Consider the following 14,298-nt stretch of genomic DNA (forward strand, 5'->3'; position numbering starts at 1 on the left):
TGGTCAACCAATATCCTTTTAAAACTACTGAACAAGGAGTAAACCACATGCGAGCTGTTAAGACCAAAGTTTAAAACCAATCATTATCATTGGAGAATTATTGAGAAACTTGTTCCACTGCACATAGTTTAGGATTAAGAAGGTTTCTCTAAAGGAATTGGAAGGCAGACACAATTTTAAGATGACTCAATGAATTGTTGTGGTTAAGAATGCCATGACTGATAGAAAAAATATTGAATAATTGGACAAACACTCACAGGGAGATTTTGCAGGGCTCAGGGACAAGGAGGAATTTTGGAAAGATTGTATACTCCTCTTCCAGAGAAAGGTGATATTTTTAGTCTGCTTCAGCATTCACTAAAAAGTAGAATGCGCACGTTTGCTTGCAAAATTATATCAATTTGAAGTTGATCTGATTTCAAAGTTAGGAGATCGGTTTCCTGGAAGTGGCCACCGTGCAGCTAAATTTTAGATTGACATCACCACAGATCCTTCAATGCCACTTGATCTCATATTGTGTTCTCATTTCTCAAAAGTGAATCCAAATGTTTACCATTTTTAGGGTAAAACTGGGACATTTTCAATTCATTCTCCTTTATCAAATGTTACAATATACTTAGAGTCTCCGCAAGTCTGCTTTTATCAATTTACAGTAAAACCACTGGTATCTGGAATTCAAGCAACTGGAACCCTCAAGCTACTGTCAAAAAAATAATAAATCGATGAAATAAATTTTTTAAAATTAAAATTTTTCTTTGGCTTGGCTTCGCGGACGAAGATTTATGGAGAGGGTAAAAAGTCCACGTCAGCTGCAGGCTCGTTTGTGGCTGACAAGTCCGATGCGGGACAGGCAGACACGATTGCAGCGGTTGCAGGGGAAAATTGGTTGGTTGGGGTTGGGTGTTGGGTTTTTCCTCCTTTGCCTTTTGTCAGTGAGGTGGGCTCTGCGGTCTTCTTCAAAGGAGGTTGCTGCCCGCCAAACTGTGAGGCGCCAAGATGCACGGTTTGAGGCGTTATCAGCCCACTGGCGGTGGTCAATGTGGCAGGCACCAAGAGATTTCTTTAGGCAGTCCTTGTACCTTTTCTTTGGTGCACCTCTGTCACGGTGGCCAGTGGAGAGCTCGCCATATAACACGATCTTGGGAAGGCGATGGTCCTCCATTCTGGAGACGTGACCCATCCAGCGCAGCTGGATCTTCAGCAGCGTGGACTCGATGCTGTCGACCTCTGCCATCTCGAGTACTTCGACGTTAGGGATGAAAGCGCTCCAATGAATGTTGAGGATGGAGCGGAGACAACGCTGGTGGAAGCGTTCTAGGAGCCGTAGGTGATGCCGGTAGAGGACCCATGATTCGGAGCCGAACAGGAGTGTGGGTATGACAACGGCTCTGTATACGCTTATCTTTGTGAGGTTTTCAGAATTCAAGCAACTGGAACCCTCAAGCTACTGTCAAAAAAATAATAAATCGATGAAACAAATTTTTAAAAATTAAAATAATGGGTTAAAAAATACACAAATTTAAAATTGTAAACGTTTTCTGAAGTTATTCATAACCTTTGGTTTACGAAGCAAACATTCAGCCAAGCAGAGTTCCTTGGTCATGCTTTGCTTGTAGCAGCTGTTTAAAGAAAGTTTGAATAAAATTGTGCTTGAATAAAGTGGCATCGCCAAGGATAAAAGCTGGTCGATGCTGCTCCGCTGTTGGGGCGACTCTCTTAAAATGTCTCCTTATCCCTAGTCAGTAAGAGTCGCCCCGGTCAGAGGCTTTATCTGTAAACATTGGGGGGAGGTTGTTATTTTCTATAATGTTGTTGTTCGTCTTTCGGGCAGCTCCGTGGAGAAGAAGGAACCTGCAGATGCAGCGGTGAAAGAATGTGACTGAAAACAATGTAAAATGCTTTCAGGTTTATATATTCATGCAAGTGAAGTTTGTTCAGTGCAAGTACAGTGTAGGATATTTTTGATTTTCAAACTACAATCTTAATGCAGGTGTATTCATTAGGCATTATAAAAATATGTCTCAAGCATTTGGAAAGTATACTGATCCAGCATCTACCAATCCCCATAGGTGCCAGATACCAGGAGCCTGATTGGAATCACTATGTGGTTTTTTAAAAAAAATCTTATATTCCTTAACTGATCATATCATTCAAAGTAAATATTTGAGGAAACACTTGGCCTTAAAAAAAAATCCGATTACGGTTCTTCCCAGGACTGAGTTTCAACTAAAATTCAGCCTTGAAACATTGATATTGATTCCGGTTTCAATATATTGTAAAATATTCTTTGGCTTGGCTTCGCGGACGAAGATTTATGGAGGGGGTAAATGTCCACGTCAATATTACCACTTTACAATTACATTCTCAATTATAAAGGGTGGCAAAGAAACTGAAGCAAGATTGAGAATTAATTGTTTCAACAAAAAATTAAACCACTGATCGATACAGCTCACATCACATCATGGCCAAACAACTGCATCCCAAATTTACTGCAGCACTTGCTTTGAAAAGTTAAGTACCCACAAACAAAGCTTATTTCATTTGTCCACCAAGAATGCATCCAGTACATGGCAGTTCCTGCTTCAATGCACCTCAATGGCTTCTTCCCAATTTCCCATCACTGGGATAAACTTAGTTCACTCCCTAATTCCAATTGCTCCGAGCTGCATACCTGATACAAGCAATGGCAGACGCTTCTCAGTTGTGGGGGAAACTCGGATGAGGAATTACTGATGGCATGGAAAAACTTCTGGGTCATTTGTAGCAGATTCCGTTGATTTTCATCCAGGCTTTCTGTTGGTTCTAACCTGTTGAACAGCATTTAAATCATTACTCATTTGGATGGTCAAGGAAACTTGCACAAAACAGCAGGATTAAATAAAAGAATAACTAGATGCTTATCAATTGCATCTTCAAGTCAGTAGATAAGTTGATGAATCCCCCTATCCTTCTGTTAACCATTCTCCAGACAAATTTGATTTTATAAGAAGCCACATTTATCTGATGTGTGTGATAAATATGAAAAAAATCCAAGTTTATAATGCACTTTGCCAACAAAAGAAGACACTGAACTGCCTCATCAATATTGATTACTGCGGCATTAATAATATGAAAATGAACGTATGCTTATAGAATCGGAAGAAAATAGGAGGTACAGATGTCACACGACTCGTACCACCAGGTTCAGGAATAGTAGCTATCCCTCAACTATCAGTCTCCTGAATAATACACACGGATAGCACGGTTGGTGTAGCAGTTAGCGCAACACTTTTACAGCGTCAGCGATCAGCACTGGGGATCAAATCCCGCACTGTCTATAAGGAGTTGATACGTTCTCCCTGTGTCTACGTGGGTTTTTCCCAGGGGCTCCGGTTTCCTCCCACCATTCAAACCAGGAGTGTAGGTTCATTGGGTGTAATTAGGGGGCACGGACTTGTGGGCCAAAATGACCTGTTCCCGTGCTGTATGTCTACATTTAAAAAAGAATTAATAAATTTTCAGTCTCATTCATAGACTCATTATTTATTACAGCCTATTTATACCCGCACAGTTTTGCAGTTGGCTTATAGTTTCTGTTCACAGTTGCTGAGGAGTAGTTTACAGACACTGGTATAGAAATTGCTAAGTCCAGCAGAGGAAAGAATCTCAGGGTTGGACAGTATGTAATGTCAAGCTTGTACTTTGATAATAAATCTGAACTTTTGAGTCTGATGAACACTGGCATCATGAACATTGCACACTCAGCCATTTACAACACCAATTTTCTTGGTGGGCAATCAACAGTAGTGACACCGTTCACCATCACACTGAGGCACTGGCAACCTGGCTTCTACTGACAACTCGTGACTAATACATTTAACTGAAATGCTGTACATACTAATTTTATGAAGAACACCTTTGCGTATTTCTGTTCTGGCAAAGTCTTGTGGATTCTGAAAATGTTCTTATAAAGATGTGGTCCAATCCACCCAAAGCACTCTTTAAGAAATATGCTATAACTTGCTTGTCAGTGTACAGATGCCTGATTATTACAAGCTGACTGTTGCAAAGCACATACTAAGTGGCCAGATGAGGAGAGGGCTCACCTGCTCTTCCATTCATTGAAATGGGTGACCTGATGACAGGCTCATCTGAACCTCCCTGCCTTTTCCCCATATCCCTCAATTCCCCGACTATGTTCCCCTACACTTAAATGAGGAGCTGAGAAAAGCATAGTGGGGTCAATATCAGCCTAAAGAGCTGTTTGTACCACCTTACAATGTCTCTCATCAAAGGAGCCAGTCAGAAACTTTTCTGTGATAAACAAATAATAGAACCAATAATAATGTTGGCAAACTGATTAACTTATCATTATTATATACACTCTGTTAAAGAAATAATACTGTGAATTCAGACACTGTTCATTCTCATTTCTCAGGTTGATAGCTCCATGTTCTCAGTGCACACTAATTAGTCTAAAAGCTAAGTACGACAGATGGTGAAAACCTGAAAATAAATCCTCAAATGCTTGGAAGTCTTGACTATTGAGGTAGCTGTAGAAAAAGAATCTGGTCAGAATTCAGCCATTCACCAAATAATATCAACCTTATTTCACTCTCCACATATGGATTCTGATCAACTGAGTATTTCCAGTCTTGTTCATATTTAACTTTTGCTTCATGTAAACACAGCTGCTATTCAACGCCAACCGCTTCATAACATTTAGCTTAAAAACAAAGTTGTTCATGCACCGCCCCAGCTTCTATCCAAGTTCAAGACATAGCTGGCACCCTTCAAGTAACTCATGGCACAGCACAACTTGTGGAAAGTGACAGAACTCCAGAACACACCATCAACAGGCAGGCAAAACAATAAACCATTAGCACCAACAGTTTCCTTCAGCAGATGGATTGGACAAAAAAATAGAATCTGAATTTTTCCCTTGTACAGTATCGGCACATTAGTGGCATAGCGGACATTTTAGAAAGTTATCCAAGGGTTTCAACAGGATATTTTCTTTTTAAATTGCAGTACTGCCAGAGCTGCTGTCACAGGGAGAGCAGAGAAACAGCACTGCCCTGCTGGGTCCAACCACCCTGCTGATGATAGCTTTGAACAGCCTCTTTCAGGACTTGACCTGCAACCACAGGATTTGTCCCCAAGATGGCAGGGTCTATGTTCAGCGGCAGCCACAGATGAAGCAGCAGAACAATGCAGGGCACCAGAAATGAGGATAACATCTCACCTGCGCTCCCCCCAGTGCCCCACTCTCCTATGAGAAGGAGTCGCAGAGGAGACAACCCTGCAGGACAGGGACCACGGCAGCAGACCAGCGAGGGGCTCAGAAGCTCAAGGACCAACAAAGACTGCAGGCAGTCAGAGACCTGAAATCAAGGGTCTCACAGAACCAGGATTCATGAGAGGGCCTCGGGCACTGAGGCTTTCTGGTTGTGTCAGAGGTTTGGAAATGGAGCTCTGGTTGCCAATGGATTGAACAGGGGTCTGTGCTGTTCAACAGAGGCTGCGAGAGCTGGAGGGGAATCCATGGGCACTCAGTGTCTCTGAAGGAACTCTATTTTGCTTGTCTTTCTCTCTTACTGCAAGGGGGCACCGGACAACACGAATGATGACAGCAGGCAGAAGGAAATTTCATGTAATATTATATTTTCTGTATTATTACATGATAATAAAATAATCTTGATACAAAGAAAGAGGAAAAGGAAATTGTAAGTAGAATTCAATTCAGACGAGTGCGAAGTGAAGTACTCCGAGATGGTAAACCCGGGCGGGGTATACCGAGTGAATGGCTGGACCTTGGGGAGTGTTGTTGAAGCAGGACGACTTGGGCTACAAGTACATAATAGAAAGCCAGTTCTAACCTGGTAGGATCAACTTCAAAACTGAGGTGTTGTTTCTCAGGATCCTTAAGCACGGTTTTCAACAATGGCTCAAGCAACTTCTGTAAATACGTAGCACCATAGACCTGAAATTACCACAACAGAAGGATTTGTAATGTGGAAGGAATTCTGCAATGAAGCACATTCTGTCAGTAAACTATCCACAAGTCTGAATTAGATCTGTCAATAAAATTGTGGTTACAAAGCTGCAAGGTCATTGCTGTGGATGGTACCAAATTAGAGCAAGATGCAACCTTTTAGTAAAACTGCAGTTTGAGATCCAGAATGAACTATACAAAGTTAACAATCCAGGCAGAGGGAACAAGTAATATCTCTGCTCATTAACTGGATGAGAAGCAAATCTCATATTTTGCGACATTCTAAAGAACTTTCACTTCACTGTGATTTTAAAGAGAAAACTATCTCCTCCTCCACTACCCCCCACCCCCAGTTATATCAGAGCTCCCAAGGATGTATGACTTCATGAAATTAGAATTCCTCACAAAATTCCTCCACTAGGAACCAGCATCTCAAAAGGAATGTTGAAGAGTGGTACCAAAGTGATAGATCAATTATAAATTATTGTAGGTCAATTAGAAGATATATTCTATGCATGTAAAACTATGCAAATCCCTGACTTGTCGAGTTTAAAAAGTTCTGGGTTTTTTTCATTAAAAAAGAAAGGACCCTTGTCCTTGGATAGCTGACGAAATGCCTTCAAGCCAAAATATTAAATTCAGCTTCGCTCTTCACCAGTGCTGCCAAACATCTTGGGTTTCATAAGAACTTTTATTGTTGCAGATTAGAAATTCTTAACTTTTTGTTGGCTATGGACCCCCCTTAGGGCTCTGCTCAAAAATTTATGGACCCCCTTCCCTGCAAAGCAGTCAAGCTTAGTTGGTTTCTTCCGTACTTCTCTCCTACCAAGTACATTAAAAAAAAACAATAAAATATATTTTATGATTTCAGTGTCGGCCTTTAAATGTGCTGTGGCTCCCATTGAGAATGGCTGGTATGTATGATTAGCACAAGTTAACATTTGCAGACAATTTTTTAAAAAATGAACTGTCAAGGACCCTCACCACACAGTCCATGCCTTTTTCTCACTGCTACCATCAGCATGAAGACACGCACCCAACGTTGCAAAAACAGCTTCTTCAACTCCACCATCAGAATTCTGAATGGACAATTAATCTATGGGCACTAACTCATTTCCCCCCCCCCTTTTTTGCACTAATTAATTACTTTTTAAATCGTATTTCCAGAATTGTAATTTATAGTGATTTTGAACCTTGTTCTCCACAATACTGCTATCGCAAAACAACAAACTTCCTGACCCAAGTTCACGACACTAAACCTGATTATGATCTGAGGTACCCAACTTCAAGATGAAAACCCAAAGTCCTGGACACAAGTCCTTCAGATTATCACTTCAGATTTACCTTAAAGCAGAATGTCATTATTTTACTCGCAAGACTGTTTCCTCGAAAGAGAGTCTGCATAGAATCTGCTAGCTCAACTTCCTTGGAGAACATGTTCCATAACAACTGGTAGAGAAGATGACGTGAATCAAATAACGTCACCAGCACTCGAGCAAGCTCATCCTAGCAAGAGGGAAGCAAAGAGAAAACGTTATTAATTACAGAAGGGTAATATGTAATTGGAGATGTTGAAGAAACTATTTGGAAGAACAGCATTGTGTTAATGGACATTGCCAGTGACAAGCAGCAAAAAAAAAAGGGTTTTTATACAATTCATCAGAAAATTATTTAGTTATATTTCCAGGACTCATTCCCCCATCTCTCAAAACTAATCTTTTTTCTATAAGCTGGATAATTACTGCAGTTCTCTTTCCAATAATACAAAAATGAACAAAACTAATTTGTGTTTTTGACAGAAGCTTCATTCTGAACTGATTATGACTTGAGGCTCGTTGCTTTGCTCAACATGAGCGTACAAGAACAATAAAAATTTAATTCCAAAATTGGGTTCTTAAACCTTCATTTTCTATTTTCCATCCGCAACCAGCTTGATCAATTTTGGGCAAGTTATGCAAGACCTTCCCCCCACCACTAAACACAAATATGTGCAGAAATATGTAAGAAATGCTTAATTTGAGGTCTTGATCTGAAATCTCAGTTGATCATTTCTACTCCTCGATGCAAAGTTCCTCCAGCAATTCTTCCTCTACTTAAAATCAGCTTCTCTTCTGCTTTTACAATGATAAATCATCAGCTGAGATTTTTTTCCCCAACTTTCCACTGGTTTTCACTGGCAAGAATTTGCAAGAACAAGTTTCAGGTCTAGTGCTCAGCTCCAACCAAGACATGCTATCTTATTAAAACTACTACCCACACCTTAGTTTCATTAAGCTGCCACAAGCGTATCACCACCACAAAGAAATAACGAGAGGGCTATTTAAGTTGTCTGCTAAAAGCAGCTGGAGAATTATTGCATTGGTTTAAGAGTGCATTTTGCTTGTGTGCACTTTTTAAGGTTTCCTACCTGTTGGTTGAGATTTGAAACAGGCCCAATGGAAGTCTGCAGTAAAAATGAAGAATTGTATTTTTTTGTAATACTTTTTCCAGAAACTGCAATGTTGTAAAACTCAGCTTTGGAAAACTGTTTAATTGCACTTGACCCCAGCATCTGCAGACTTTCCTGTTTAACTGTTTATTTGGTCAGATGTTTTCCAAACCATTGAAGTTGGCAGGTGAGGAAATGAAAGCAATTTCAGAGGAGAGCCAGAATTCCACTTCAGTCACCAGATCATGGTGGCATGTTCCGACTCCCATACCTGCAGGGACGTCTGATCTCTGCTTCCATGTTGTTGCTCAGGATTTGGGTAAATCATAAACATGCCCTGTTTGGTGTGGGGTGATGATTAAAGCACAGACAAATGTAATTTACTTCAGAGGTCTAAATAGAAATTTGAGGGTGTTAAAGAATTAGCTTACAACAAACACATTTCCAATTACGGCACTGAATAAAAAGTAGTTCAATCACTGCTTAGAAGAGACAAGATTAAATCAAATACAAAACATAAATGTTAATAAAAAGAGCAGCCAGCCTGCTGCATGGGAAAATTCCACAAATGAAGATCAAGTTGATAAGGTGAGGGAACAAACAAGAGTACGCGAGCAAAGACAAATACAGTTTATAAACTTACACAGATATATAAAAGGGAAAATATTGGCAAATATTAATGTCAGTCTGAGACAGGAGAAATGAAATTGGAGAATGAGGAAATAAAACAAAGAAATAATTCATGGATGACTAAAGTAACCTCCCAGAAATATATTGGAGAACAATACTTTAAGGAGCTGAAGAAATAACCCGCCTGGTCTTTTCGTACAAAGTCAAAATAAGTTGGCTGTTCACATTTGGGATACGAGACCTTTGGATTTCCCAGCCTTGAGATCTGTGGAGACTTGATCACCATGTTCAAAACAGATTAACTTTGGATATTGATGGGAATCGTTGAATGTCGGGGAAATGGCACCAAAATAAAGCTCATCATCTTATTGATGTTGCAACAGGCAAAAAGGGCTCACGGGCTTCTTCCTGTTTCAATTTTTGGTGCTTTTAACTTCAATGCTTTGGAGATAGTCTTGTATATGATCAATTTGCCCATGTAATGAAGATATTTGCAGTTAATTGACTTGTTTTTAAAACGACATTCATACACAAATGAAATTACTTGTGGATTTTATTAACAAAAAGTTAACTCTCATTTCAAAAGTTGCTTGATATGCACCAAATATTAGAGCAGGTGAAAGAGAGAACAAGACAAGGCAACATGTCAAGATAAGTTTGGAGAAGGTATTTTGCAGAACATGGAGAAAAAACAACTGACAATTATCACTGATGCATATCCAAATATCTACATGAAATTAATGTTAATTAATCAGTGGTATTTTTTTTTTAATTTAAAAAATTTAGACATACAGCACAGAAACTGACCCTTCCGGCCCATGACCCAGTGCTGCCCAATTAACCTACAGCCCCTGTACAGTTTTTTTTTGAAGTGTGGGAGGAAACTGGAGCACCCAGAGGAAACATCCAGACAGAGGGAGAACGTACAAACTCCTTGCAGACAGCACAGGATTCAAACCCTGGTCACTGGCACTGGAACAGTGTTGCTCTAATCATGTCCTAAGAACTTCTTATACCAAAGTAAAACATTCTGAGTAAAGCATTCTTTGAAGACTAATATTATGAACTTTTATTGTAGTGTATGTACAACTCAAAAGTACATTAAAATACCGAAACAAAAAGATAACATCTGAACCATTTCAGAAATGTCATTTCATTCACAGAATATGACAATTATAACTGTTCACCCACTTTCCATGTCTCTTTACCCTGAATTCTAAATCCATAATTCCCTCCCACCCCAAGTCCAATGTAAATGTAATACAGTGTTGCTTCAAAAATAATCAGTCAAGACATTTAACAATGAAGGATCCAATTTAAAGCTTTGCTGCCATCCTCAGGCACAATACTGACTTACTTCTCTTTCACTATTTAAGGACTCAATCTTGTGCAAAATTTAAAGGTAAAAGAGACCCAGGTTCCTCAAAGTCACCAACTTCCATCCCAATTATTATACAAAATGACAATGTAGTTGTTTGCACATCTCTCAGGTTTATTTGCAGCTGGTCTACAAAGGATCCACACACAAGGGAGAGGCAAGACCACAAAAGTAGTTAAGCCAAAAATATTAGCCCAAAAAGATCTGCTCCTTCTCAGCCTGCTGCTTTAGCAAAGATTTTGTATTGTACAACCTATATTAATTACAGAATATTTTCTAAAATAGATGTAGCTAATTGAATCAGCTTATTGGTTTCCACTAAGGCACGCATCATACAGGGCTTGGTCGGTGAAATATTGATGACATTAATTCTGATTTTTCCCTCTTTGAAATCATGTCCTCCAGTGTTACCACATTGGTAACTCCAAGAGTTAATTGCTCATGGTCAATTTTATATCTTTTTTTTCAAAATCCTTTTAAAACAGCAATACTAGTCACTCTTTGGTCTAACCCTTCCAGTACCCTCCAATGTATTTTGTCCCATCTTGACATCCTTTCATTTTCTCCTGCACTGCAGCAATAAGACAGGATTTTCAATACATCGACAACAGTGATTTTGAAAATGGCAGGATTACTTCGAGGTTTTGCTTTACCATTGACATTTTAATATATTCAAGATTCGTTATTCAATTAATAATTCAGATACCAGATTCCAGAAGTTATGGGGGGCATTTAAGACTCATCATCTTACTTTATAATTTTACTCCAATGTAATTAAATTGTCTGACTTGTATCTTTTCCATGTTCCTTGTATTCATTTTTTTCACATTCATTTTTCTTTTAATTCCAGTCACATACAACATCTGGTAAGGGGTTTGAATTTTTCTCCTCTGCCATTGTCTTTTTTTGTATTATTAGGTTTTTTTTTCTTAAAAGGTATATACGATTTAGAATATGAATTATGGATATGATTTACAATTTATGTGAGTGATATGCGGAATATCATTTAGTTTATGTAACTGTCCATAATATCTTATTGAATTGTATTCTATTTGTTTGTACATTCTTTCAAAAATGTTTCCACTGTCTTCATTGTAAATTTATCCAGTGCAATCGTATCATTTATTAAAACATTTCAAGATGGGCCATGATTGATAATATCCAACCAGACCAATGAGAATTTTTCAACCACTGTGGTGAGATGAACGTATTTACATTAATTCAACCTGCGAATGAATAACAGAAGCAAATTCAATTTTAACCTTGACCATGACTTAAGAGTAACATTTCTCTTCAATATAATAATGAAGGACAAAACTCAAGAATAATAGTGATTTATTTTAATATTTGTATGCAAGTACTGTGCATATGTATTATTTTTCTGCCTTTGTTTCTGAAAAACTCAGGAGATGATTGTGGGCTTCAGGAGAACTTAAACCAGTTTTCATCGAGCAGTGGAGAGGGTCAAGAACTTCAAATTCTTGAGTGTCAACATCTTCGAGCATCTGTCCTGCAGCCTCCAGGTCGATGCAATCACAAAGGCGGCTCACCAGCGACTATACTTTTGAGGAGATTCAGTACGTCTCCAAAGACTCTCAAAAATTTCCACAGATGTACCGTGGAGAGCATTCTGTCTGGTACCCTCAGGACAAGAAAAATATCCAGAGGGTTGTTACCTTGGCCTATGACATCACGGGCACCAGTCTTCACTCCATTGAGGACATCTACAAGAGACAGTGTCCTAAAACAGCCTCTATCCTCAAGGACCCCCATCACCCAGGCCACGGCCTCTTCACTCTGCTACAATGGGGGTAAAAGGTACAGGAGCTTTAAGACGAGCCCTCAGCGGCATAAAAACAGCTCCTTCCCTCTGCCATCAGATTCTTGAATGAACAACAAACTACAGACACTGCCTTACTGAAATCTTCTCGTTTTTTTATTTATTTATTTTGTAAGGTTGTTTTATATAAACTGTTGATTCTGCTGAAGAATAATGAATTTTGTGACATGTTCATGACAATAAAATTCTGATTCTGGTTATGTCTGAACACGTTTGCAGTGTGTTGCACCAAGCACCAGAGAACGCTGTTTCAACAGGTTGAACTTGTGCAAACAGATAATAAATAAACTTGATCGATGGACAATTCACAACCTCTTCAGATAAGGATGAAGGGACTAATTCAAATCCATGAAAACAGTCTGGAATAAACTCGAATACAAACCAGCACAAGTAGAAGCCAATACATTTTAGTTTCACTGCAAGCATTGCTTAGAAACATGAGAACATAATGCAAAGCAACAAAAACGTACTCAATGCACAGTCTATTCTTGGGTTTCTTATCATCAATTATAAACTGAAATAGATATCACTGGTCTTCTAAACTTTGTGGAATTAATGACTTCTTGAAAGTTTAGTAATTCTTTCTTGCCCAGCTATGATAACACTGTGGCTACAAGACAGATTGAATGAAAAAGTGATTTGGTATTTCTCCAGTTAGAAAAGCCATGACAATTAAAGTATAAGACGGTGCCACAAGATTCATGAGGGAAAATAAAACAGAAATGCTAAAGGAACTCAGCAGGTCTCGCAGAGTCCATGGGAGATAACGATACATAACCAACATTTCAGGCGGGCCTGAGCCCTTCTTCAAGGCTTGAGCAAAGAGCAGGCAGGCACCTGAAAAGGCAGGGGCAGGAGGGAAGAAGGGGCAGGGGCAGGAGAGAAGGAGGAGTGGGGAGGAGCACAGGCTAAGGACAGAGAGGAAAGGTGAGAATAGATCAGGGGAGGGGGTGGCTCTGTGAAAGCAGAGCTGGAGGAAAGGAGACAGAGGGATAGAGGAAGGAGAGAGAGATGCAGGGGGCAGGCGTGGGGGTGGGGGGTGGTAACCTATCAGAAACCAGAGAATTTGATGTTAATGTCATCTGGTTGAAAGGCATCCACACAGAATACAAGGTACTGAGCCTCCAATTTGTGGGTGATCTCAGTCTGGCAGTGCATGAGGCCATGGTCAGACATGTTGGCATGGGAACGGGGTAGGATATTGAAATGGGTGGCTACTGGCAGATTCCTGCTAATGCAGTGGACAGAGCAGAGGAGCTCAATGAAGCAATCTCCCAATCTGCATCCAGGCTCTCTGATGTAGAGGAAATTCATGAAGGAAATTTCTTTTGCACAGTGATTTTTTAAATTTTTGGTTGGATAGCAGTGAGGAGGGGGAAAAGATGGTTGGAATACTGGTTTCCTTCATTTTATCTTGCATTTCTCACTTAATTCTGTGTTCACATTTTATTCATTTTCCCCAAGATGTACTCGGACCTCAGCAAGTTGAACGTAATTTACCTTTCCACAAGGCAAAGTAAAACAAATATTTTGAACAAATGTCTAAAGCTGGTAATGTTTCCAAGGCAACTTCACTTACCCATTGTGAACAAGGCACCACATTGGCTAGAGCCATTGCAATGGGCAGTTCTCCCTGATCTCCCATCATGGTGACCAACTCCACAAGTCTTTCAAATCGATCAGCCAGTACAGTTTCTGCAAGAGTATCAAACTCTGTTCCCTGTTGAAGAATTTTAGTTAGCACTTCCATGAATGTTGCTCTTGTCTGAAGATCTTTATGGTAACCCAAACCTAACAGAGAAAAAAAAAATAAGTCAGGGGAAAAAAATGCATTTAGTGTTTTCGAACAAGACGGAGCTTCAAAATTATATTTTCAAAGAGCATTCACTGTAATGAGCACAGAACAAAAAAAATTCTACCTTAGGATACAATTTTCAGATTGCTTCCCTCAATTTCATCACTGTACAGTTTCGTTAGTGTGGACCTAGAAGAGCAGGGGAGTGAAGTCATGGTTTTCCAGCACTCCTCTACAGGGTCCTACTGCCCAG

The 14,298-nt window shown here is 39.6% G+C and overlaps 1 protein-coding gene across 9 annotated transcripts in view; it reads right to left on the bottom strand.

Moving 5' to 3' along the window:
• Positions 1-14,298, bottom strand: part of LOC138749437 (neurofibromin) — a 277,305-nt gene that overhangs the window by 138,958 nt on the left and 124,049 nt on the right. For 6 of the 9 annotated variants that reach the window (XM_069910749.1, XM_069910752.1, XM_069910750.1 and 3 more), the window contains 5 exons: positions 13,830-14,041; positions 8,382-8,417; positions 7,319-7,480; positions 5,859-5,962; positions 2,672-2,807 (listed from right to left, as the gene is read on the bottom strand). In XM_069910749.1, coding sequence (XP_069766850.1) covers positions 2,672-2,807; positions 5,859-5,962; positions 7,319-7,480; positions 8,382-8,417; positions 13,830-14,041 — 650 coding nt within the window. The remainder of the gene's footprint in view (positions 1-2,671; positions 2,808-5,858; positions 5,963-7,318; positions 7,481-8,381; positions 8,418-13,829; positions 14,042-14,298) is intronic. The other 3 variants (XM_069910754.1, XM_069910751.1, XM_069910753.1) reach the window with 1 other exon arrangement.

Source organism: Narcine bancroftii, chromosome 14 (genome assembly GCF_036971445.1).
Source record: "Narcine bancroftii isolate sNarBan1 chromosome 14, sNarBan1.hap1, whole genome shotgun sequence".
Classification (NCBI taxonomy): Eukaryota; Metazoa; Chordata; class Chondrichthyes; order Torpediniformes; family Narcinidae; genus Narcine; species Narcine bancroftii.